This window comes from Antechinus flavipes, chromosome 2, assembly GCF_016432865.1.
Source record: "Antechinus flavipes isolate AdamAnt ecotype Samford, QLD, Australia chromosome 2, AdamAnt_v2, whole genome shotgun sequence".
Lineage (NCBI taxonomy): Eukaryota > Metazoa > Chordata > Mammalia > Dasyuromorphia > Dasyuridae > Antechinus > Antechinus flavipes.
Genome location: NC_067399.1, coordinates 93,041,795 through 93,068,631, shown reverse-complemented (window position 1 = coordinate 93,068,631; position 26,837 = coordinate 93,041,795). Strand labels below are relative to the sequence as shown.

At 37.3% G+C, this 26,837-nt stretch overlaps 2 protein-coding genes across 4 annotated transcripts in view; both read left to right on the top strand.

Moving 5' to 3' along the window:
* Positions 1 to 855: 855 nt before the first annotated feature.
* On the top strand, positions 856 to 17,113 carry CALM2 (calmodulin 2). Its single transcript, XM_051975223.1, has 6 exons — positions 856 to 960; positions 7,044 to 7,074; positions 12,673 to 12,816; positions 12,917 to 13,023; positions 13,216 to 13,351; positions 16,447 to 17,113. The coding sequence occupies exons 1-6, from the start codon at positions 958 to 960 to the stop codon at positions 16,473 to 16,475; spliced, it is 450 nt and encodes a 149-aa protein (XP_051831183.1). The 5' UTR covers positions 856 to 957; the 3' UTR covers positions 16,476 to 17,113.
* A 3,239-nt stretch (positions 17,114 to 20,352) lies between these two features.
* STPG4 (sperm-tail PG-rich repeat containing 4) overlaps positions 20,353 to 26,837 on the top strand; it is a 46,378-nt gene continuing 39,893 nt past the window's right edge. The window contains exons 1-2 of one of the 3 annotated variants that reach the window (XM_051975222.1): positions 20,353 to 20,728; positions 22,627 to 22,785. In XM_051975222.1, coding sequence (XP_051831182.1) covers positions 22,771 to 22,785 — 15 coding nt within the window. In that variant the 5' untranslated portion in view covers positions 20,353 to 20,728; positions 22,627 to 22,770. Of the gene's footprint in view, positions 20,729 to 20,748; positions 21,070 to 22,626; positions 22,786 to 26,837 lie in introns of those variants that run through there. The other 2 variants (XM_051975221.1, XR_007950313.1) reach the window with 2 other exon arrangements.

Here is a 26,837-nt window from a genome sequence, read left to right as displayed (position 1 = left end):
GAGGGGAATCTAGGTAGGGGTCAGGCGGTGACGCGGGACCAGGGCGTCCCCCAGCGAGGCTCTCTGGGCCCTGTCCGTCTGGACACTCCCCTGTCCGGCCCGAGGCTCTGCGGGACGAAAGGGAAAGGGAAATCCCCTGGGGCTCGGCCACGGTTCTCGGCCCTCCCCGCGGCGCTCTAGGAAGGTCTCCTTGGGCCAGTGAAGGTGACTGGGGGAAGCGGCCGCCATGGGCGCTGGGCTCGGCTGGGAGGGGGCGCTCTTATGAGCGGAGGGGGAGGGTGTCTCAGATTCGGGGTTTGTGCCCCCCACCTCACCCGCCCGCCTGCTTTCACACTCAGTAGTACTGTAAGCGGAAGGGTGTGTGTGTGTAAGGGAGGGGCGGGGTGTGTGTGTGTGTGGGGGGGGGTTCCCTGAAAACGCTTTGGCGTGCAGTACACCCTCCTCCCTCGAGCCGTGGCCAAGCTAGCCCGGCCCGAGAGGCAACGGCAACGGCAGCAGTGCCGGGCCCCAGCCCGGCGGGTGCATTTCCGAGTGACGCATTGCAGGTACAAACTGGCCAATCAGAGGCCTTCCGGGCGCGTCAGCACTTCTTTTCATTCTACCTCGGTGTTCCTCCGCGCCGCAAAATAGCGCCTCCGAGGCGACGCTCCCCTCTTCTTCTAACCGCCTCCGGAGGGTTAGCACATGTTTAGGTCACCCCCCTCAACCCTTTATTTGTCACCGTTGTACCCGTTGGCCCAATGGCTTGGGACCAAAGGGTCTCGAGAACGCCGTGGGGGGGAGGGGGTTGACTCAGGCTCGTTCGCAACGTTCCGTTATCTGGCATGGGGCGGATGGATTCAGACGGAGGGAGGTGTTTATGAGGCGCTGGGGGCGGCAGAGGAGAATTAGTCCGAGTGCAGCCACCGAGTGTGGAGGTTGTTTGATAGGAACTTGGGCACTAGTAACGCTAACAGCATGGTAAGTGCGTCTTCTTGGCAGCTCGGACCAGGACCCTCCGGGGAAGAAACCGAAGCCAGGATGCCAGAGAGTCCTCTCCTTACCCTTACAAGGAGAAGCCCTTTTCCGGGGATTGGCTTTGAGGGGACCGAGGGGGCCCGGCAACGGTTGTGTCGCAGGTGTCCCCTCCCCGCCCCCACCTTCTTCAGGGAGGTATCCCCGGGAGGGTTAGAGATCGCTTGGGGAGGAACCCCAGGTGGGGGAGTCATCCCTTAGGGGTTCAGTTGTCATGAAGGGAAATCGATGGGGGTGGGGGAGTGGGGGGTTTGCGGGAGCTGAGGGAGAGGATGAAGGAATCGGGTCGGGCGGGGGAGGAGGAGGGAGGGGCGGGAAGTGGCTTCCTCGAGGGCCTCTCGAAAAGCCGAGGATTCAAAATTAAAACGGACAGTTGGTGCCGGCGCCCGGAAGCGGCTTTGTCCTTTTTTATCCCGCCACGCGCCTAGAGGGGCGCGCGGAACTCCCCCCTTCCCTGGGGTGGACGCTTTTTTTTTTTTTTTAATTTCCGTATTTTTTTTAACCACTGGAGATTGGGGGTCTCGCCGAGACGTGGGGCTCGCGGAAGGTGGGGAAAAACGGGAGAGGGATCTGCGCGGGAGGCCGAGGCCCCCGGCGCCTCCAGTGCTGCGCTGGCACCTGCGGGACTGCGGACTTGTCCGCGCTTCGCACCGGCTGCTGGGAAGAGACCAGCCCCGGATGGGATGGGCGGGGGAGGGGGCCGACCTCCGCAGCGGCCCATCCCCCTCTGCGGGCGGGCGGAGGGAAGCGGAGCCGAATCCCAGCGGTTCCACCCCATCCCGGCGGGGTTTCCGTTCCCCCTCCCCCTCCCGCTGCCAGGCATTTTCTGCGCTTTGGAGGAGCTGGACGCCCCTTCCCAAGGGCGGGGGAGGAGGGGAGAGAGCTCGGTGTAACTGATGAGAAAGCGAGCTTGTGAGCCCCTCGAACCCAGCTCGGTGACTGCTGCATTCGCTACCATTAGGCAGGCGCGTGTACATTTGGAAAGGATGCTTTAGAAAAAGAAACTCCTTATTTTACTGGTCTTTTAAATAAGATTTTAGTATTTGGTGGTATCAGCCTTTCAGGAGAAATCCTGGACCCTTCTGATGTGCCCACATAGCTACAGTACAATTCACTTGTAACAGTATGGGGATCCAAAAGTACTTGTAATATAATGTGTAGGGTAAAATTTTTGAGGATTCTTTTTACACCTGAGAATTGGTCTTGTGATTTCTATCTCATAAAAATGAGGTCAGTGATTTGCAATACTCATTTGGTGCTGCCTTCTGCCAAGTGGCTTATTGTGATGGGTGTGCCCGGGAGGCAAGGTGACATCTTAAACATGAGTCCCTGCCAACTGAAACCTCTGCTCGAACTTAGATGGGTGTGGGGAATCGGACAGTGTTCGTTTTAGCCTAATGTACTGAACCAAGATGAGGTATTTTATATTGAATTTGGGTAGGGCAATTCAACTTGGTAACTTTGTACTTTTCCAATGGTAGGTAAATGGGCAGAAGAACAGGTGCAGGATACAAATGCCAAGTGCTAACGTATTGTGGTGTGTTTGAGGATTGTTGCCTCTCTCCTTTTCAGCTCGTGGGGCCTGAAATTGCCCATGGATTCTTAAGGACTTGGAGGGATGCAACACACTAAACCTGATTAATAGGAAATAAATATTGGATTACATTTGTATTTATTTACACCTGTGTATATGTGTCCATTTTTTATGGTTATTTTGGACTTAGGCCTTAAAAGCTCTGCTTTTCTCCCCACATTTCTTGTCCCCCTTCCCTCCAGGGCCTTAACTGACAACAGTAAATTTGGACATTTAGCTATATTTGGCTATCTCTAATGAGGAACTTAAGACTTTATTTTTTTAAGACTCAGCCAAGTTAAACTTGTAATATAAAGAGACCTTTGAAGAAGATAATTTATTTCTAGCACAATGCAGTATAACTATTTTGACTATTGTGGGCCTTGAAGAGTCTTGAGGGGTGGGTTGGGGAAAGAGTGTATTTGACAGAGATGGTTGAAATAAAAATGCCCCCTTGGTCTAAAAAGAAATATGTGGATGCGTGAAATAATATGAATTATACATATTATTTGCTTTCATTCAGTTATTGATACCTCCTAACAGTTGAAACTGGTATGCTTCCAAGAAGGTATTCCCATCTAGACTTTCCCCTTCTCCCCCCAAAAGACCCAATACACATGTAATAACTATGATAGTTTATTTCACACCTGTAACTCTATATGAAGTGAGTAATTTGATTATACTGTTAACCTGCAGAGGGGTCATCTTTAATTAGTGCTAGTGAACTAACTAGACATTCAGCTAGTTCCAGTTTGAACAGGAGCAATAACACAAGACTGCTGATGGGGGAGTACTTTCTCTTAAATGCTTTTTCCCTGAGCCACTGAACTGACTGACCATAGGAAGTATTAGAAAGCTTTAACAGAATTATCCTCTTCTATAAAGAGAAATTGTGGTCAGTAACTAAGACTAAATCCTGACTATGGTGACTGCTGGTAAAGATACTAGATTGTTCTTTTTAAATATAAATTTCCCCTTTCCAAAACCAGTAAGTAGTTAATGAGGTGGATAGATAAAATATCCTTAAACAGATTTTTGGACATGAGTGGATTTAGAGATATGCCAGTAGTCCAATTCTGAATTGAGGATGATTTTTCAAATAACAAACTTTTGGTTAGTCTGTAAGGTAATAATTTTTCCTTCTTTTTTTTGATAGGCCACAGGGAACATTCATGTTTGGCCATTTAAGAAGTTCAATGGGTGGAGTGTTGGATTCAAAAGTGTTCTAGATCTTGAGTTATAGAAAATCTTAGACTACATCACTAGACTCTTAGGCAAACTTGAAAAATATACTCAACACTTTAATCAACATTAATGTTTTGCATCTCAGTCTCTAGAGGAGCAAGAGTAGTAGGAAGCAAATTGTACCAATAGTTAAGGTGCTCAGGGAGTAAGAACTAGTCATCTCTCTTGTGACCTCTTCTTACTTGTGATAAACACTCATTAATGAGCTTGAATTTAAAAAGAACCACAAAAACCCCCAACTTAAGATAATTTTAATTAGTACTAAAAATAAGATTAAATTTGGTTATCAGTGGAATAAGACAAGTTTGAATATATTTTCTAAACTTAAAATGAGCTTTTATTTTTTCCTCAGAAAAGTGTATTAGAAATTTAGAAGTGGGATATAATAGAGTGCTCTTATGATCATATTTTGTATTGTTTGCAACTTCCTAAACAAAAATTATTAAATTTTGTTAAATGAGTGATTGATTGGAGGTTTGGGAACAAACTTTCGAGAAATACTGTACTCTTTTAATTGTTCTTGTCTCTAATATCCACCATCCCTAGAGATCTCCTGTGATCTCCTTTTAATTGGCCTTAAGTATATTTAAGCATTTTTCTATCTGGAGGCATGGGGTTAGGCTAGATGATTTATGGTATACTTTCCAGCTAGTTTTATCAGCTTTTAATGTAAAAATTAACTATTTTGGTATATTTTAATCTAATTTAATTTGCTCAATCCCTGGTTAACAGGTCACTTTAAAAAAAAATTTCAATGTAGTCAAAAGAACTTAAGCCAGTAGAAAATACCAATTTGCAGACATTTTCCAGTTAAAACCCATTCTCTACAAACCCCTAAGTACTACTACATAGATCTGGTGCCTAGCAACTATAGAGATGGTGCATTGTTCTTCCTGCTTCCAGTTAATCATTTGAATGCAGGTGGTTGCAGCACTGGACAGCACCATTCTTCATAGGCAGTTTTGGGGTCCAGTTTTCCTTAGGGTGTTTCTCCGCCATGCTGTTTTATTTTGGGTTCTGTTCTGAGTGAATTCCTGAGATGAATATGGTTTTTATTCATCTAAAATTTCCCTAACAAATAGCATGATCTGTGCAATTGCTTTTTGAGACTAGATGCTTTTTATGTGCTTGATGACAAAATAATTCACCTGCTTCCTAAATTTTGGAGTAAGATGCAAAGCTTATTTTTTAAGCCTTGATCTGAACTGTAACAAGAAATAGAATTTTTTTTTTCAGGATACTTAATTTTAGTGTACCTTATACTTTAAAAATGATTTACAGTATCAAGAGTTCTTAACCTAAGGTTCATGGACAGATTTTTGGAAGTCCTTGAATGGAAAAAGACATGTTTTCATTAGCCTTTGTTTTTCTTTATATTCCTATGTTTGGGGTGTTTAAAAAAAAAATATTCTGTGGAAAGATTCCTAGGTTTCATCAGATTGTAACTAGGTATGATAGGGAAAAAATCATAAAAAATGCCTTATGTGAATTATTTCCCTTTTGGTACCTTTTATTACTTTTTATCTGTTTTACATTTACATAACTTAAATGTACCATTTTTCTTCCAGTAAAATATAAACTCCTTGTGAATACGGGGGCTTTTTTTTTCTTTTTGTCCCTCTGTCCATAGATTTATATAGCAAAGTACTTGACAATATAGTAAGTGCTTAAATAATATGCCCATCTTAGTATTGGTTTCTTTTTCTATTAGTAGGAAAGCCCCCAACAGGGAAATATTATTACGGGTAGTCTGAAGTCTTAATAAAGCTTTGTTTTCATCTACAGCTGCTGAACTCTTGGGATAATGGCACAAGAAAATAAAATTTAATAGCTCTATATTCAGAAGTCTTTAATTTTGAGAAACGAACCTAGGTATCAGAAATTGTGAGAAAATCCAGAAACTTTATTTTTTTCTTAATAGACATTTCTGGAAATAATACATTTCTGCAAATAACCAAAATATGTAATATTTTTAAGGTACAAAAATAAATTCACAGCAAACCTTGGCCTACATTAAGTTAGTAAGACTTACTGTGCTGCCCTCTCTTCTGATTCCCTTCCCCCACTTATTTCTTAGCCCTTAGTTCCTGACATCTAGAAAAAGAGAGATCTATTTATTCACATTAAGATAATTGTTCTTACCACAGATTGCATTTCAAAAAAAATTGCTGTAGCTAGTCAGTGATTATTATAAAAGGAAGATTTTTGAAAATGGAATCTCAGGGTAGGGAGAGGGCTTTCCCAGATACTTAAGCCAGTAGAAAATAAGTAAATGGAATGCTTAATAGAGAAATGAGAAAACTAAATGAAACACAGTTTTGACCGACTCATAGTTAATTAACAGTTAAGTATGGTTTTCATTGACTTGTAAAATTGAACACTTTTTACTTTAAAAGTCCTGGCATGTAAGAACCTTAGTATTTGTTGGATTTATTAGTAGATTCTGAAGTAAGCACTTTGACTTCTCTAACTCTGGCCTTGACCAGAAGAAATCATGTGGCTGATAGTGTGGGTTACCTCCTCTTAGAGAGAAAATGTGCATGGCAAGCATTATTGTGGAATAACTTAAAATATCTGATTCATGAACTTAAGTCTTTTAATTCTAATTTTTGCCCCTTTTTTGGTGAGAAACAAAATGGGGTCACCCACCTTTGCAATCTCACTGCTCTGAAGCAAGGCAGCAATAACTTTCTCATTGCCTAAAACAAGGAAAATTAAAATAGCCTTTATTTTTCATAGTAACTCTTCTACCATAAAAACATTCCTGAATATTTATCAATTATGCAGTGCTTAATTGCAAAAACTTCATTGTGTCCTTACAACAACCTAAGGAAGTAGGGGCTATAATAATACTCCATTTTACAAATGAGCTACTTTAAGTAGAATGAAGTTGATTTTAGCAGTCATGTGGCCAATGTTTGAAACCAGATTTGAACTTTTTAAGATTACAGATTCAAGCACCCTATCCATTGTACCAACTAGCTACTTTAATTTTTGGCAAGACTTCCAAAGTGAACTATGTAATGTGTGAATATTTTAAATTTAGTGATTATATAAGTCAAATAATTGACTTTTACCTCTAATGTAAGTTATTTTGGCCTAAACTTCTTAGTGTGGTGCATATGCCCATGTATTTTAAAATGTTGAATTTCTTATTTTTTGAGCACTTGTAGAGAGATTTCATCTCACACTTTTAAATCTGTCTTTGCAGGCTGATCAGCTGACAGAAGAGCAGATTGCAGGTGAGCCAAATGCCTTGATGATTATCATGACTGACTAGATTGTTTTGGTCAGTGGTACAAGTTGAATCATTGGTGTGTATCCTCAGATAAAAATATTGCATGGGTTTTTAGAGGGATTTTTGCTTCATCACTTGTAGAAAGGTAATAAAAAAAATAAAAAGGTATTGCAAATAAAATCTTTTCCTCTTGCCACATAGTAGCTTCAACTATAGGTCTAGTGAAAGCTTATCAAGAAGAAAAATGTAGCTTGGAAAGCTTAGATACCACATGAGAAGTGTGGTAGTTTGGGGGGTCGGGCTTACAGTAATTCCTTTTGTCATAATAGGTTGTAATCTACATTGGCTTTAGGTACTCCCTTAACAAAATAACATTTTTTTGAAGAATTGAAGTAAGCATGGAAAATAGAATGTAGTGATGTGTCACATCTTCAGTGTAAAATGAGAAAGTTGGACCAGATGGCCTCTGAGGTCCATTCTAGCCTAGATATATGATCCTATAGACTTGTTTTGGAGAATGAGAAGGTAAGCTTATGAAAGAGGGGTGTATGTTGGGGAAAAGGGAGAGAGGTTGCACTTAAGTCATTTGAAGTTTGAGCAAAAGTTGAAAAGTCTGGTGATTCTTTTTTGGCTAGATAGCCAGTCCCTCCTGGCTATATAGAATATCTTAAGTTCTGGACAGTTTAGCCATATTCTATTATGTGGAATAGATAACATTCTATTACTATATGTAATTATCTCTTGCTGCCCAGGAGGAAGGTCAGGCAGTTAGAAGTTGCTTGCTCTTTTTGAAAAATTATCAGTTTAAATGAGTCCGGGATTGGATCATCTGACTTGTGCAATCAACTAAGCATTAGTAATTATTTGAAATGTGAATAAAATGTATTGTTAAGCAATTTACATATTATATATATTAGCTATAATGAAAATGTCATTTTGTTTAACTTAAATAAATTGCCACATCTTAGTTTAAAAACACATTTCACCAATCTCTGTAGTCTAGTATCACATAAAAAATCCTTATGGTTCTGAAACGAAACTTCCTAAATTTGTTCAGGAAATTAAATTTCACATCAAGTTGGGGCAGAGGGGACATTACCAAGACACTAGAAAAATTTAAAGATAGTTAATGAGTCAAAAATGCTACTTGGGTTTTTGGCATGTCAGAATAGGGTAAATCTTCCAAAATAACCTTGGTTATAAGGCTAATTGTTATCCTATTTTGATACTTCTCAGATCCCCTCTGGCCTAAAATTTGATCCATGATGGTGCTAGAGCATAAGTGTTAACATGTATCGTTTAGCTTGCTGACCTTGCATGAAGTTTTTGACTGATATAAACAGCAGGGTGGGGTTATTGTGGTATAGTGGAAAAAGTGACAAATTAGGGAAGTTAGAATACATGAATTTGAGTTTTGAATTACTGTTTGCTTGATAGCTGTGATCTTGGGCAAATATTTCTGAGCTCAAATTCTTCATTTATTAAAAATGGGGATATTTCACAGGGTTGTATGCATCAAATATTCCAAGTGTTTTTTAAAGTGCTGCTATTTTATGTCATTTCTCTGAAGTCTTTTAAGATATTCAATCAAGTTCTAAGCTTTCATATACTTGGGTCAAGTTTTCAAGTACAGAATTAACTAACTTTAGATAATTGTTATTCTCTTGGGACTCATGGATCTAATCAAGCTAAAAATTTAAGCCTGCTGGTAGGAGATTAATTGGATGATGTTCTATTTCATCAGAAGAATTCATGAAGGTATCAAAGGCTTTTTTGAAGGGCAGAAAACTTATTTAGGATTGAGAATTGAAATTACTTTGCATAAATGAATGCTTTCTTTAAGTTTAGTAGAACCTATAAGGGACAGCTAGATGGCTAGGATAGGGATTGGATGTCAAGTTTTGGAAGTTAGGAGGACCATAGTTTAAATCTGGCCTGAGACACCTAACACTTTTCTAGCTGTGACATCCTGGGCAAGTCACTTAACCCCAATTACCTCAGCCAAAAAAAACCCAAAAAACGATAATGAGGTTTGCTATTGCCTGATGTATCAAGTGCAGATCTCTTTCTGATTTGGAAGGTCCTCTTTAATCTGAATCTATACTTTGTCCTTTTTTTGCTAATGTCTTTTTATACTTGTATATATATTTTGTTCTGCTCAAATAAGTTTTCTTTATTACCTTAAAAGATATCATACCTTGTTCCCATTTCTATGCCTTTGACTGTGCTGCCTTATCAAACTGCTTTTCTTGTTATCCCTATGGATGTCTTTTGTGAATCTTCCTTGACTCTTCGATACATACTTTGGTATTTGTCACTGAACCTAGACTGTTACTGTTTTAGGCTTGATCTTTTGGTAAATGAATATTGCTAATAAAAATGTTAAATAGCCATTTTTCAACAATATGCCAGTGCCCTGATGGACTTGAGAGAATAAATAAAACATCTATATCAAAGTGCCAGTCATGGTGAATGAACTTTACAGAGTAAAATTTGGGTTTCTGTAGATTATGAACTACAGAATAAAAACTAAAGCAAAGTTTGTTGAATTATTTGATGAAGTGCCATTTCAAATTATTTTTTATTTCTACTGATGATGGTGTTGGACATCTAGAGCTTTTTAAAGTCTCATATGTTATACTGGAGGTAAACTATGAAAATATTTTTGAGAGATGTTATATTCATCACTTTACATGAAGAAAACTAAATCAGAGTTACATATTTTGCCCAACATTCCACAGTAACTAAACAATAGGAGGATTTAAATCCAAGCCATTTTCTGATTCCAAGTGTGGTATTGTCTTACTGTACCATGTGGCTTCTTTGAAATTAGTCTATAATAAAAAAAAAATGTAGTTTAATCTACATATGTATGAAATCTACATATATATGAAATATAGTGGAAGTATAAAGTGAAGTAAGTTACATGACCTTCAGGGAAATTCTTTTCAATATACTCCCTCCAATGTTAAAAGTTGCTTAATAAGCATTTAGATGTTTTATAGACAACAATGAAAGCCTTGAGTGCTTTTGACCGTATTCTATAGTTATTATATTCTCAGGGGTCACAAATTTATTAAATTATTGGTAATTTGATGAGGTAAGGACAACGTATTAAGTATGGCTACATAAAGTGTTGTTAAAGTAAAATTTCTTTTAAATAGAAATGTGAATTTTCATATAAAGTTTCAACTTAATTTATCTAGGACAGATCTGATCTTGTTTTTAATATCAATTACAGTAGACGATAGCTATTATGTTGCTGAGGATACTTGGTATTCTATAGCAGTGTGAATGAAAATTGACTCTTGGTTTCATGTTCTAAACCTTTCCTGGGAGTTGTAGTTAGGATTACCTACTTGTATACTATTTAACTGTAGTTATCAGTTCAGGAATGTAGATGAGCTGAAGGTATTTGAACTAGATAAGGTTTCTTTATCTTATTCAGAGTAGTTTTAGAGATGATTCCTGAAGTCCTATTCTAAATTTAGTCACTTGCACATATTCTCTCCTCCCCCTCTTTTATTTCCCATTTGGCATTAAGTAAAGCCATAATGTTACATAATGACTTGACATGCCACTATTTGCTTTGTCTTCTTTGTTAGATATCTCCAAATATGAATAGCATTAGTTTACTGACAGTTTATTATTGTATGGTTGCTGTTAAATATTTTTGTTATCCACCATTTTTTTGTATTCCTGAAGTCCATATTCCCGTGTGTGCTCTCCCCCCCTCCCCCCAAGAAAAAAAGCCTTTATTTTCAAATGCCTGTAGCAGAGTACTGGTGAATAGTACTCTTCAAAACAAAAACATGAGGTCAAACTGTTTAGCTCCAAGTAGTACTGTAGGTCTTAGGAAAACATTGAATTTTTTCCCCTTAAAATCAGAGGGAAATAAGAATTAATATTATTCTTCCTTACCTTAAATAATTTGGAAAAATAGCAAAATATTTCTACTCATGTGGAAGAAAATTGTATTTTTGAAATCGCTACATTTTAATACATTTTCTAATCAAATACAGAAACTAGACCTAATGTGAGGATTAAACTAAAATTAAAAGTGAAATACGACTAGCTTACTATGTGGCTTTTCACATATTATGAAGTTAGCCCTAGCCCTCTGAAAACATGGGATCTGTTGGAAGCAGTGACTGGTTTGTCTGACAAGTTGTATACACATAGAATCTGTGACATTTCCTTGCCTATGATAAATAACTAGTTAGAGATAGTTCTGTGACCACATAACCATTTTTGCAATACTGTGTTATCAGGAATAGGCAAACCTTTTGCCACTAGTAACACAGGCACTTGTCAGAAGATGTTGCATCCCTCCCCCTTCTTATTTTCTTTGTCCTTTTCTCTACTTGAGGCCTAACAATAAATAACACCTATTTCATTTTATTATAATACTTAGGATCTAAATGATTAATTCTAGTCCTTTGGATGATATGAGTGTCCATTAAGAAAGTAAAGGCAGGTTGGAAGCAGGAAAGTTGTGTTATAAGGAGCTCTTTACAAACCTGCACAGAAATGCACATAAAGCTATTGAGGCTGATTACTCATGCTATGTAGCTAAAATTATTCAGTGGCTCAGTATTTTAATCCGTGAACTTAAATTGTGACATTGGCTAGAGTTAGACAGATTTCCTTTGGTAAAATAATTCTGGAACCTTAAACCAGAGGCCGTAATGCCCCAAATCATCAACTGGTCTTCAAATTACTAAGTCCTGTTAGCAAGATACTAAATATCAATATGTCTTGAAATCTTTGCTATTAGCCTAATAAAAACAATTCTGTGTTCTGTTTTTAGTTTTTAGTCTCCTTAATTTATTATGGCACTTACCTAGACAAGTGACTATATTTTTATAGTTTCTTCTAATCCCAATAGAAAATGAAATCTACTTAACTAATTTTACTAATTTGAAGATTTCAAGTCAGGAGAGGCAACATTATAAAGAGTTGGCAAAGATAACTGCATTTTTCTCAAGAAGGTTGTCAAAGGGGGAAGGGCAGTATAAAATGCAGTGGTGTAGGGTATAGTTGGAGTTAATTTGAAAAAGACAAAATTTTGTTCTGATTTCAACAAATGAATAGAAATTGAAAAATCTGTGGATTTGTTTTTTATAAGATGAAAGTGATGCTAAACTCTCAATTCAGAATTCAACATTGTAAGTTAACTTGCCCTTAAGAATAAGTTTCTTAGAGCAAGTAGCTAAGCAGTTAAGCATTTTATTAAATTCCAAATGATAGAAATACAGAACCCAACTAACATTCCATTTTGGGAAACATATACATATACCCAAAATGGATACATGGTAATTTGGAATGGGATTAAAATGAAAGTCATTCTGGGTGGACTTTAAAGTAGTTTTTTAAGTTGAACTTTGAATGAAACTAGGTGATCTTTTTAGTCTTTTCAGTCATCAAAAGCTTAAATGAATAATTTTCTAGTTTGACTGTTGTCTTAAGAGATTTGGGAATTGTGAGGGGTGTGTGTACATACATATATAAACATGTCTTATTTTAGTGAAAACCAAAGTAGAATCCAATAGCTTTTTATTGGGATAACCAAAACTTGAATTTTGTAATGTTTTTTAAACAGAATTCAAAGAAGCCTTTTCACTATTTGACAAGGATGGAGATGGTACTATAACAACAAAGGAATTGGGAACTGTAATGAGGTCACTTGGGCAGAACCCCACAGAAGCTGAATTACAGGATATGATTAATGAAGTAGATGCTGATGGTAAGATCTAACATTTTTTACTGCCAGGGGAAGAGGGAATAAATAACATTCCTAGTCATGAAACTTTTGAGATCAAAAATTTTAATCTTTAACTCTTCAGGTAATGGCACAATTGACTTTCCAGAATTTCTGACTATGATGGCAAGAAAAATGAAAGACACAGACAGTGAAGAAGAAATTAGAGAAGCATTCCGTGTGTTTGACAAGGTACACAAATAGCCTTCATTCCTAGTATCTTCAGCATGAACATTCAACACCTTTTTTATACTTTCAGGAACTCCTTTTACAAGGGGAGGAGAAAATGTGGCAAGAGCACATAAGCTAACAAAAAATTACTAAAGATTCTTCCTTGCATTTGCTTTGTCACTATTTAAAGGTTCTACTAAATTTCTGTCTTAGGATGGCAATGGTTATATTAGTGCAGCAGAACTTCGCCATGTGATGACAAACCTTGGAGAGAAGTTAACAGACGAAGAGGTTGATGAAATGATCAGGGAAGCAGATATTGATGGTGATGGTCAAGTAAACTATGAAGGTAATCTTTTATTTTTGTCATTTTCATAGTTTTTATTTTAAGGTAGAATAGAAGTATTGTTTCCTTTGAAAAAACTTAAAATGAACTAAACAATTGGAAATTAAGGTGTCAAGGAGTAGAGAAAGAGGACAGAAGAAGGATGAAGTAATATCTGCTTTGTAAGCTTACCTACTTGGAGAAAGCTTATAAAAACTATAGACTTTTCAAGACAGATTAAGAATGAAATGAATGGTGAATAGAGCACCAGCCCTGAAGTCAAGAAGACCCGAGTTCAAGTCTGGCCTCAGACACTTAACACTTCCTAGCTGTGTGACCCTGGGCAAGTCACCTAACCCCAGTTGCCTCTGCCAAAAAAAAAAAAAAAAAGAATGAAATTAATGAAGATGCTGGCTAAATCTTCCATATAGTTAACTAAAGAACAAGTAAATGAGCTTGGACCAATGCTGTGAACCTTCCCTGTTGAGTATATCTTTTGAGATAGCCCCATCCTACTATGTAGCAGCTCTAGTTGTAAGTCATTTTGTGTATATTTCCCTTTAGAGCTACATTTTATTCCTATTCAGTTATCATGTAAAAAGTGATATTCTTTTGTAATCGGGCCCCAGTTCCATCAACCAGTTCGTGAATTGAGTTCATAACTAGTTACCTTATTAAATACGTTTATTAGTGTCTTCCCATTTTATAACATTTCTTACGATATATTTAATAACTCTTAGGAATGTGCTGTTTTTATGTTAAACTAAACATTAACTTTAACATTTTTAACTTTTGAATGTTGGGGGATTTTTCCAATTAAAGAAAAGATTAGAGATTGTGGGGTATTTTTGTTTTTTGAGTGTAGGTTTACCATAAGTATCATTTGAATGTGATCAGTCATCCATTGAATTTGATAAAATCCCTAGTAGGGTAAGTCAATTTGAGGATATCCTCCTTTCCAAGTTGATGGGGAAACTCACTTTCAAAATTCCTAGTCTGATATCCTCAGTCCCCTGACATGATTTCAAGACCTTTCACCCTTCTGTTCATACTCCCCAGTATAATCCTAGTGTTCCAGTTAGTGTCCTTTATAAAGAGCCTTCTAGAATGTTCTGGTCAGACCACTTTGGAATGTAATGGGCTGTTACTTTGGCTTCTATTGATGGCAGCCCAGGGGATCTTTCTAACCATTTTTTTCCCATTCTTATACAGTCGAGTTCTTAGTTTGGGGATAAGATAATTGCCTTTATCCCTAATCATAGCTGACATTTATTTAGTAATTTAAGATTTGCAAAATGTTTTATATTTCATTTGAGCTTTATAACTCTTTGAAATATAAGTACTACAAGTGACAGACTTCAGCTTCAAAGAGGACTTTTTTCCCTCAGTCTTTTTACACAAGCTTTATAGTTTTGACATCCATTTGAGAAAATTTTATGTCAAAAACAAATCTGATAGTTGTGTCATCCATACCTTCAAGTCCTAACTTATAAAAATGCTGAATCAGAACAGGACATGGACAGGTCTCCAGCACACTTGACAGAACTTGCCATTAAAATATTCTCTATAAAAATCTCTACCTGCCAATTACTACTTGGTGTTCAGTCATTTGACTATTTTAAAATCTATCCCATTAAGAGATTTTGCTATATTTTGATATCAGCAAGTTATTAGTATATATAACATTCGTTCTTCTGATAATGCTTGTCTTGGTAATTTTGGAAAAAACAATGAATGAGCTTTTATATTTGTGACTGGGGGGGTTGTTTTTATTAGTGATCTAACAGTGCATTGATAAAAGCAAACAATCAGATTTGCTTAGTGTAGCTATTTATGTTGATTGGCTCAGCAATGGAGGATAGAGTCAGATTATAATACATTTATGTAATAGAATATTGCAATATCATTACTATATATATAAGACATGCAGTGAAATCTAGAAAGGTCTTTATGGAACTTTGGACAGCCCACACACAAAAATGCAGAGATATAAGAATAGAATATCTAGAGTATATAAGGATAGACAAGAATAATTTTTTTTTTGTTGTTTTCTTTAAAGCTTGGCCTATTTTTGGTAAACCTATTCTGTTTCTTCTAGCTGTTGGTGATGCTAGTCAAGATACTTACCTTTTCTTTTTCCATTTTTGGAAAATGAATATGGTACTTGCCTATCTGACCAGCATAGTGATTAAATCATCATGCCCATAAGTTCTCAGTGTTCTAGGATATAAAAGTTCAAATTAAGATCAGGGGAAACAGATGTAGAAAGCAAGAAGGAACCTCCAGTCATTTAGTTAAAACAATCCTTCAGTTTGTAAGAAACTGGTTCATAACCTCAAGGTCACAGAGCCAGGATTCAAACCCATAGTCTTGATTCCAAACCAAACTACAACACTATTTATTGGAAACAAATTTTGGTACCTTTCTTTAATAATTTCACTTTTGGGGGCTTCGATTCTGTGTTGATTGTGTAAAAACATAAAATTGTGTTGAATGATTTTTTCTGTTCTTGGCAAGTCCCTTTTTGGACTTGCTGCCTCCTCCCCAAAAAACAAAAGTAAAACAGATTTTTTTGTCATTTTTACCAGTCTAGTCCTGATAAATTTTTGGCTTTATCTTGTTACTACTTAGGGTACTCTATTTGGCCCTGAGTTTGGAGTGTAGCCGTTCCTAACTTGAGTTTTTTCTATTATTCCTCATTGGATTTATGAGAGCATCCTATGATCTTTGAGAATATTGGATTAAATTTCAAGGCTGTCTGAAATTTGAAAGATGTGCTTTCAATGAAATCTTAAAATAGATAACAAATTAGTTCCTTGAGCCTCCAGTGGAATAATTGTTTTATCTCCAAGTAGTATATTAAGAACCTAAACCTAATAAGACTTTCAGCTAATTAAAATTGGTTGTATTTAAAGCTGATTCTATAAAGAAAATAATAATTTTCTTTAATTGTTTTTATTTTACTTACAAGTTTAAAAGGGGGAAGTAGTATATCTCAGTGAATATTTGTGGGAAAAAAAGGATAATGTAAATTATTGATGACAAAAGGAAATAGAAGTTATAGCTTATTTTTTAAGCTGATGTCAAGTATGCAACTTATATGTGTTTTTTCTTTACAGAGTTTGTACAAATGATGACAGCAAAGTGAAGACATTGTACAGAATGTGTTAAATTTCTTGTACAAAATTGTTTATTTGCCTTTTCTTTGTTTGTAACTTATCTGTAAAAGGTTTTCCCCCCTACTGTCAAAAAGGATATGCATGTGTAGTAATTAGGACTTCATTCCTCCATGTTTTTCTTCCCCTTATCTACTGTCATTGTCCTGAAACTTTATTTTGGAAAATTGATCAAGTAAAATATGTTGCATGTGGCTTACTCTGGATATATCTAAGCCCTTCTGCACATCTAAACTTAGATGGAGTTGGTCAAATGAGGGAACATCTGGGTTATGCCTTTCTTTTTTTTAAAAGAAGTAGTTTTCTTTAGGAGCTGTCAGCATGTTGTTGTTGAAGTGTGGAGTTGTAACTCTGCGTGGACTATGGACAGTCAACAATATGTACTTAAAGTTGCACTATTGCAAAACGGGTGTATTATCCAGGTACTCGTACACTATTTTTTTGTACTGCTGGTCCTGTACCAGAAAACATTTTCTTCTATTGTTACTTGCTTTTTAAACTTTGTTTAGCCACTTATTTAAAAAAAAAAATCTGCTTATGGCACAATTTGCCTCAAATCCATTCCAAGTTGTATATTTGTTTTCCAATAAAAAAAAATAATTACAATTTATCCATTGTTTCTTTGTATCTTTGAGTTATTTAAATTATGTAAATACTTTTTATCTTCAGAATTAAGAATGTTGGGGAATAAGGCAAGTCAAGGTTAATTTATTAACGTAAAAAAATTGGAGATTACTTCCTTGGATTCATGCTAATTATTTTAAGAGGATAATCTTATATCCTCTATAGAAATTAACTTTCATGTTGAATAAAGCTTAGATGTCATGAGTAGTCTGTAAGTAGAAAAACCATCTTCAAATTTGACAAGATAAGTTTTCTCGAGTTAGATTTAATCATTTGCAAGATTTTATCTTTAGAAAATTTAGCCCTTTAAGTGTAGAAATGATCAATTCTTGATAACTTGCTTGTAACCTGAGCCCTTTGGGGCAAAAAAAAAAAAAAAAAAAAAAAAGTATCTTTGTCCCCTGTGATTTAATTTCAGGAGATCAAGGGACATCTTGATATCTCCTGGTTCCAGAATTGATGCTTTACAGTTTTCTAAAGTTTTACACAGTATTAAGTGCTTATTGTGTGCAAAAGTAAAGAAGATCATTGTCTTAACAAAGAACTTGTCTTAGATTAGTAGATGAATATAAAACTTTTATAAAGGTAGGTAATGGAAATTGATTATACTTTTGAAATTCAGTCAAATTTCAGTCAGCATTTAAGTGCCTACTCTCTGTGCCAGGCACTGTGCTAATAAAAAACTGGGAAGGAAATGGGGTGAAGGGACAGAAGGTTTAGTTAGTCCCTGCCTTCAATTCAAGGAGCTCACAAATCTAATAATAGATACATTTTTGTGCTAAAAGGTCATTACTTCATAGGCCTCGAAGAAATTTTAAATAGAAACTTCCCAGGTGTCAAGTTTATACCACTTGTTTCCCCCGTTTCATAGTACAAAAGTAAAATGGAATGACATCTTAAAAGGAAGTATTTAAATGACCAATGAGCATACTTTGAAACATCAAAATGCAATATTAATACAAAAAGCACTTTATATAACTTAAAGCACTTTAATTCTGTTATTAGTTTAGAATCAGAATTATAAAGTAATAGAAATTTGTTGTAATATGTGGGCTTAGTATCTTCTATTTTATGAAACTTAATTGTGCTTCTATATTTCTAAACCAGAGGTTCTAGACCACAGTTGAATGTAATGTAGAATAGAAGTTGGAGAGGAAGAAGGGAAAGCCTCTGATTTTTAATGCTACATATGAAAAACAGAAAAACATTTCCATATACAAAGCTAGAGCAGAAAAACTGAGTTATGTTAAGCTTGCTTTTTAAAAAAGTATAAAATAAATGTTAATTCTTTGAATTTGTCCTGCTTGTCTGTAATAGGAAAACATTGGATTAAAATAAGGGTTCAGATTTTTTAGTTTTACCCAGACTGTCCTCTTTATTTTCCCTGATTTTCCAGATTTAAAGTGTATAATTGATTGTTCATGACAATGTACTTAAAGACCCACTTTCTGCTTAATTTGAAACATTCTTTATTGTCAGTATTGAACAACCCCCACTGTTTTGTGTGCCATTTTAATTGTGTTTGTATTCAACAGATATTTATTTAAATTTTGGAATAGCCCTTCTCCCAAGTCAGTCTTTTTACTATAACTTTGGTGTGTGCCGAATAAAACTGTGTAATTTGTTCTAGCTAAAAGGAAGCATGAAATTAGGTCCAATCCCTACACTTATGTTAAGAAATAAGTACCTGGTATGGGTAATGCCTCCATTAAAGTCCTCTGGTACCTCATCGTGTGATGGCTGGATTCTTGGTTATACCAACAAAATACAAACTTTCATATATCTTAACCCAAGCTCGAAGGCTTAGTAAAGGCTTAAACATGGGTCTGGTCAACACTTTTTGCCAGGGCCAACCTAATTCAATTTAAAGTCTGTCACTAGATTGGTTGGCCTGGCCTCAGAGCAATGGATTTTTCTTTCATAATTCTCAAAAGAACACTTAAGTCGTAATGGAATTTGAATTTACCTTTGGTTGAGGGGAGTATTAACACTAATAAGATCAAATATCCTTGACTGTAATGCAACAAATTGCCAAGAAGAAACAGAAGACAGTCCCAGTCACTGGCTGCCAGAAATCGGGCATAGAGGGATTTAGTTGGAGAGTAAATGCTAGGATTTGGAACACTCCGAGACAGAGAAGTGACTTAAAGATTGACCTGGGAAATGAGAGGCAACATCTCTTCGGGATTTCAGGGGCAATTTTATGATGCCCCACGAGTTCCCTAGAAGTTATAACCACAGAATAGAATTAGTGATTAGACCCCCAGCAGTTTGGTGAAGGAAAAACCCATGGCATTTGGGCCAACATACATGAGTATTGCACATGCACACAATAGGATTACTCCAGCGGCATAATTAAGCGGTGCTATCAGGTACTTCAAAGATAATGGGAAGAGGGGAGAGAAAGAAAAGTGGGGTATGGGGAAAAAAACAATTGTCTCAAGGCATCAGTCACACCTGCTATGTGTCTTAATGAAAATGGCAGAGTTGAACTTGGACATTAAGATGAACTTGAAGTGTTATCAGGAAGATATGATAAACTAGGAAGCATGCATTTTAATGGATATTCAATGATATATTTTGTAGGTTTCCTACAAGTTACTTGCCCAAGGTCACACAGCCAATGTTAGAACTTCTCAAGAAAGTTTTGTCTTCCCCCTTTGCCTTTTTCCTTAGTGCCTTTTCATGTAGAAAATCCTTCATGTCTATATACAAAACATTTCATTAGGGGTCTTTTTAAATTAAAGGACTTTTTCTTTACCTTTGCTGCCATTCAGGGTAAGCACCCTGAAAGCATAGATCCATATACTGCTATCTTTATTGGGCCTAAATTAGAAATGTCTAAAGTAGATGTTATTCCCTCCTATAGAAGCAGCATAGTGTGTACTCTACATTCAAATAAATGTCTTTTAATTTCAGCTTTATTCCCTACCTCTTCCATTCACCTTCATTGAAACCCTTGTGCCTATTTAAAGAAAAAAAAATTTTTTTAACACTATTAGCGCCGGTTTTGGAGTTTGCCTTCAGGGTCTAATCCTTCTGTTTTCTGTTAAATTTTAACAATAATACTTAAAAGTTCTCTACTTCATAGATTTGTTGTGAGGAAAGTTGTCTGAGACTCTCTCTGTAAATGAGATTTTCCTGGGATCTTCCTAAGCAGAAAAACTGCTGAAAAGGACCTTACCACGTCATGGAGTCCCATCCTTTTCGATCCACTGATCGGGAAGCCTGCCCGGGGGGACAGCTCATAGCTTTCCAGATCCCAAGTCTTAGTCCCTGCTCTGAGCTCTGCGTGGAGGGGCGGCCTGGGCCTGGGAGTCCCTTTCTTGGGACCCAAAGTGAAAGAATACGAATAATAGAAGGTACCACACGGGGTTATGACTTTCCTCTGAGAGGGAACGCGGGTGACGGACTTCAGATGAGTAAATCACTAACAAGGCCCGGAGACAGAGAGGGACTCGCGGACATTTCAGGGGCTGCGGAAGGGCCGCGGGGACTAGAACTCGGGTCTTGACCTAAAGTCCAGCCTTCTCGGGGCATTATCACGTTAGAAGGTTCCAGTGGAATGTTAAGCTTGAGCTTATACCTAATAGGAAACCCGGTGGGTTTGGTTTTTTCTCCATCTGATGTTGCGCACTCAGATGCATCCATCCGCCTATAGCTGTAGTTCTGAGTCCCCCTCCAGACCTCATCTGGTTTCCCTGTTTTGGTGGTTTTGTAGAGGGGGTGTCTTGGGGAGCTGCGGTTATCTCTCGGTACCGAGAAAGCTCCCTCAGTCTCCTGCCATCCCCGCCCCCGCGCAGTCCTTGGGGGTGGACCCCACGATTTGCGAGAGGGGGCGGACATCGGTTTCCTAGCAACTGGATGCCATAAGCAGAGGCTGTCATGGGGGAAAGTAGCTGTTCACCCGAGCGGGTCTCCGGGATTTCCACCTGCAGCTAGGTGATGCGGCTGGCGCCTTTCTCCTGGATCCCGCGAGCGCCCCTGCTCTCAGCTCGGGCTGCGTGCAGCGTCAGCCATCCTCCCTCCTCGCCCGGGACACCCAGCCCCCAGCTTCTTCCCCCTCCTCCGCCACATCCTTCCCTCCCGGTTCCTACGCGCCAGCACAAACCGTTACCGAAAAATGATTCCTTGTCCCCTCTCGTTGCACTAAGTCTTAGCATAGACGTGGAGCCCGGAGGGATCCCCCACCCTACTCCACTCTACCGAGGAAAAGGCGCCCCGGGCCTGCAGTGATCAGTGGCCCAAGCAGGATTCCCACCCAGGACCTGTTTCCGGCATTGGCCACCGCCCCCTTAAGCTCCCCAAACCCCAGCGGCGGTTGGGCTTTCTCTTTCTTGTGTACAAATCTCATGGAAGGCAATCCAACGGAAGTGTTGAGGGGCACACTGGGGCAGGTATTGGGGATACAAAGAAAAGGTACCGGCCTCCGGGAGTTTGCGTTTTTCTGGGGTGGGTGGGAGCAACCTGTAAAAAGTAGGTAAGCCGTCATAGTTTGGGAGGGGGAGGTGCACCACGTGGGGCTGGGAAAGAGGGCACAGAAGTTTAACCAGAACCCAAATTCTTCTCCCGAAGTCAGTGTAAATGGGTCAACTGAAAAGTTAAGCGCTGTTTGCCAAGGCCCCAGCAGGCTAGTCCCCTCTTCTCTAGCGTTCTTCCTTTGCTGGGGAAATTTGGTCTTGCCTATGGGAGGCATCCCAAGGATTGGATCCAAGTATAAAAATGCTTATTTTTTGTGCGTATTTTTGTGCAACACTTTGAGGGTTTGGGAAGAAGGTGAGAGTGGGGGGTAAAAGGAAGGGTTTTATAGATATTCGGGAAAATAGCACCATTCCAAAGTTATGGGAAAGGGGACTGGGAGTGAGAGCCAGGAAGACGACTAAAAGGGTTTTTTCCCATAGTTGTGCTTTTTTGGTGGAACCTCGATACATGATCATGTATCAGTACACCTCATGATCAAATCATGAGATAAATGTAGGTTTCCTTTGCAGCCAGTGCACATTATACATCTTAAAGCAACAATTAATTTTGCATTTTTATATTACTTTTGCTATTGTATTAGAAAATCAAATGATTTAGCTCTATTTATTTGTTGAAGCTAATTCAAAGTTATTTGAGAACTGATTGAGAGATAAAAATTCTCTCCATTTCAACAGTTTAGCCTAATAAATACCTGAAAGGTATTTTTTCCAGCATGTATACATAACCTTTCAATTTACAAAGAGAACTATAACCGAATATTGCAAAAACTTATGGCTTGTTTTAGAGCAATTGTTTAGGGTTTTTAAGAGCAAAAATAATCATATAGGAAAAAATATTATATATTTTAAAATGTTAATAGTTTAAGATATAGTGAGAAACATTTTTATATTTATGTATATAAGCATTTAAAAATTTTTTTAAACATAAAGAAGTTTTACAAACAGTGCAACAAGAGAAATTTGACATATTGTGTTGCTACTAATTTGCTTTGACCTTCATCTTCTTGTTTATTCGTAGATCGTAAAAGATGAGCTTTCCTGGTTTTCCCTACCCAATTTCTAAATGAAATTCAATTTAAAGTAAATTAGGCCAAAAGAAGAAAAGGCTGTTTCCAACGTCAAAAGAAGCTGCCACTGTTGCATTCAAAATTCAAGTGCTAAAATGCCTACTACACGGGTATTGCTTTTTTTTTTTTTTTAAACCTCATCAGCAAATAGTTTTTCTTGAGTGGTTTGTTTATCCTTAACCCTGAAATGTATTATTTTGGGGTATCATGAAGAGTACGTGGCTAGATGTCCCTGTCATAGTCAGCTTATCTCCTATGGTTTCAAGGTGACCTTGAAAGTCCTAAGACCAAAAATAAGAAAGAAAAAAAATAATTGGGAGATAAAGTTTATTGTGACCTATAAACGTTTTCTAAAATAATTACATTACTATACCTCCTATCCATATTAATTTAATATGTTAAAAGCTCAAATCTCATAGACTTTGTTTTTTGGATGTCATGGATTCCATTGGTAATTTGGTGAAACCTATGTACTCTTTTTCAGGATAATGGTTTGCTGCCTTTGTTTATAATTGAAGAAAACTGTTGGAAGTTTTTCCCATCCCAAGTTCACAAACCTCCTGATGACTTGAAATCTAATCATGTGATAGATAAAGATCTGTGGGCTAGGGAGTTTGACTTCTATCTTTATGTAGTTTTCTTGTTTGGAAGAAGCATTTTAACTAAGATATTTTAGATTTTTCATATATATATATATATGGGCTAGGGAGTTTGACTTCTATCTTCTGATCCTTCTTGGGAAAATAACTTAACCTTACTGAAGCTCATCCATAAAATGGAGAGAATAATATATAAATTAACTACTTCACAGTATAATCCCTGAGGAAAACACTTTCTAAGCCCTAACACACTGTCAAAATATGAACTGCTCTTTATCCCAGAACACTTACAGTGTGAACTCATAACAGGGTGTTTACATTTGTTGTTGGCATAAAAACCAGTAAGATGGCAAATGATGAAAAGTACTATATTCTGAACTAGCCCCACAGTAGGAGTCCCAGCACAATAAAACTACCCTCTAAGAATATACAAATTTACTGTATAGTAGATTTGTATATGTTGTATAGTAACTACATGGTTATCATGATAATTATTTTGATATTCTGTGGTCTGATATCTTCTCTCCCCCCCACACGTACCCACACAGCACTAGAACTTATTAATATTTCAAACTGTAACACAATTTATATAGTTATGATATATCACTGTTGGCATAATTCACAAAAAGGCAAAAAAGAAAGAAACCCAAACCCAAACCTATGTAGAGTGAGATATATTTGAGATCTTACTCGTAATTCTATTTTCTTAATTCAGAAATTGGACAGATTAAGTTTGTCAGGGAAATGTACCCACAATTTAAAGAAGTGAATTCTTTCAATTAAAAAAAAATTATCTTATCCTCCAACTTCACCCTTACCTCTACTTCTCTTTGTAATTTCTTACTCTATCATTGGCCACATATCTAAAAGTAATGACAATTAACATGCAAAGAATAGCTATAGCAATGACAAAACTTGAATTAGAAAACATTTAATGTTACTTGACTCACCTGAGCTCTCCCATAGAGATAGATAGATACGGATATATGTGTATATATCTGCATATTATATATTATAGATACATATGTATCTATAAATCTCTCTCTGTCTCTCTGTCTCTTTCTCTCTCTCTCTCTCTCTCTCTCTCTCTCTCTCTCTCTCTCTCAGGAAACCAGGTATCAGGGACATTAAGTGATTTGCCAAACATCACATAACTGCTGTGTGTTCAAGTCAAAATTTGAACTCGTATCTGCTATTATCATGCTGCTCTTAGTATATACAGAAAAATGGTGGAGAGGGAATAGGAAACCTCAGGGAATAAAGGGTATGTGTAGATGATTACTTTTCATTCCATCTCTTCTATTCTCAAGGGATCATGGCTCATCAAGCTAGAAGCGACTCAAAATACGTCTAATCATTCCTTTATTTGATGAGAACTGAGGATCAGGGAGCCAAACTGAATTCTTTCTTCTCTTTTCTGTCTATTATTAGGGATCTTCTACTGATGATGTCTCTTCCTAGCCACCATAACAAAATCCCCATAAGCTGGCAATGAGAAAGAAACGTTCTTGCTTACGTTCATTTTGATGAAAGCAAAAAGCTTAAAAATAGGGAACAAAAAGTCAGAATGAAAGGATGAGTAAGGAAAAATGTGAGGTACTAAATAAACAATTAAAGAATCTTGTATCAAATTCTTAAACAAAACTCTTAAATTCTGTTTAATAAAATTAGGAAAATTAACAATGATGCCTTTCATATGTATGGCTCTTATAGTTTGCAAGACATATTTTGGCACATTTTATTATATAAGCTTCCTGACTTTCAGTATAAGTAATGTTCCCATTTTACAGACAAGTTTACACTCACAGAAGGCATGGCTGATTATACAGTTTGTTATTCTCAGAAGCCAGCCAGCACCAGAATATGAATGGCCTGACTTTCCTGATCCAGTCAGTTTTTCCTTTTATTATATTTTTCCCCCAGAACCTACAAATTATGTAGCTATCTCTGTCTCTACTTCCTTCATTCATTCGTCATTCTTTTTTGTAGTCTGGCTTTAGACTTCATTACTTAACGCAAACTATTCTCCAAATTTACCTATGAGCACTCTTTAAAAATATATATATACATATTTTTTCAATGAGCAGATATCTATTTCTCCTACCCAACCTGTCTTCCCCCCTTCCCCCCCACACACATCCACAGATACATGAGAATTTAAAAAAAAATCTCTTTTAAAAATATATTTTAATGTTAAAGCAAAACAAATGTCCATATTATTATAGTGAACCACCATTTCAGTTATGTCTCATCCTTTTTGACCCTATTTTTGGAAGTTTTTTTGGCAAAGATATTGGAGTGGTTTGCCATTTCCTTCTCCAGTGAATTCAGTGGATCCTTTTTTATTTTTTTCCAGAGGTTACATGACTTGCCTCAATAATGTCTAAGACTGGATTTGAACTCCTGAATCTAGGCCCTAACTATCCCTATCTATCCTTCCCTTTATCCACTGAGGCATCAGCTGCCATAGATAGATGGATAAAATAGATGTTTTTCAGTCATTTTCAGTCATGTTTGACTCTTTGTGACCTCATTTAGGGTTTTCTTGGCAAAGTCTTAGAGTGGTTGGTCATTTCCTTTTCCAGCTCATTTTACAGATGAGGAAGCTGAGGCAAACTGGATGAAGTGACTTGCCCAGGGTCACACAGCTAATAAGTGTCTGAGCCCAGACTTGAATTTAGGAAGATAAATCTTACTGATTCCAAGCTCAGTGCTACCTAACTGCCCTAATTTCCACAATCGCCATGTTAAAAAACAATTTTATCTTATTCTGCACTCTGAATCCTTCATCTGATCTATCAGGAAGTAGATAAAATGTTCGTGACTGATTATTAATTATGCTGATCAGAGCCTCTAATTCTTTCAAAGATGTTTCTCTTTACCTTATTGTCATTGTATAAATTGTTCTCATTCTGTTCACTTTGCTCTGCACATGTTCATGCAAGCCTTTTTAAGTTCTCTGAAACTATCCTCTTCATCATTTCTTACAGATCAATAATAGTCCCTCACATTTATGTACCACAAGCTGTTTAGCCTTTCATCATCTGATAGGAACTCACTTAGATTTCCATCCTTATGTCATCTCAGAACAAGCTACAAATATTATTTGTGCCTCTTTAATTAGAATTTGTTATGCTAGGACTCATCCCTCCCTTAATCTATCCTTCCATCCACTACCTCCTCCTTCACTTTCTATTTCTCTGCTAATGAAATGCATTTCTATACCCAACTCTGTGTACGTGTGTATATTTTTCTCTCGACCAGTTCAGATGAGAATGAGGTTCAAATTTTAGCGCTCCCTCCCACATTTTCCTCCCTGTGTGTATAGGTGTCTACTTGTGCACCCTGATTGTGTGAGATAATTTTCTCTAACTTTCCTTTCTCTTCCCCCCTTATATATTCCTTTTCCTCTCTCTTTTTCTTCTCTTAAGATCATCAAAAAATAACACAACCTTTCTTAGACCTTGTCTACTTAGGCTTCCCCTGTGTTCTCTGATAATGATAGGGTTCAGAGGGGCCACATCATTTCCCCACATTTGAATTCAAAACATTGGATGGAGCAC

Excerpts from the sequence above, each read along its gene's own strand:
- CALM2 (XM_051975223.1), top strand. Across the intron at positions 13,024-13,215 it reads CATTCCGTGTGTTTGACAAG|GATGGCAATGGTTATATTAG; the intron begins GTACACAAATAG and ends TTTCTGTCTTAG. Across the intron at positions 13,352-16,446 it reads TGGTCAAGTAAACTATGAAG|AGTTTGTACAAATGATGACA; the intron begins GTAATCTTTTAT and ends TTTTCTTTACAG.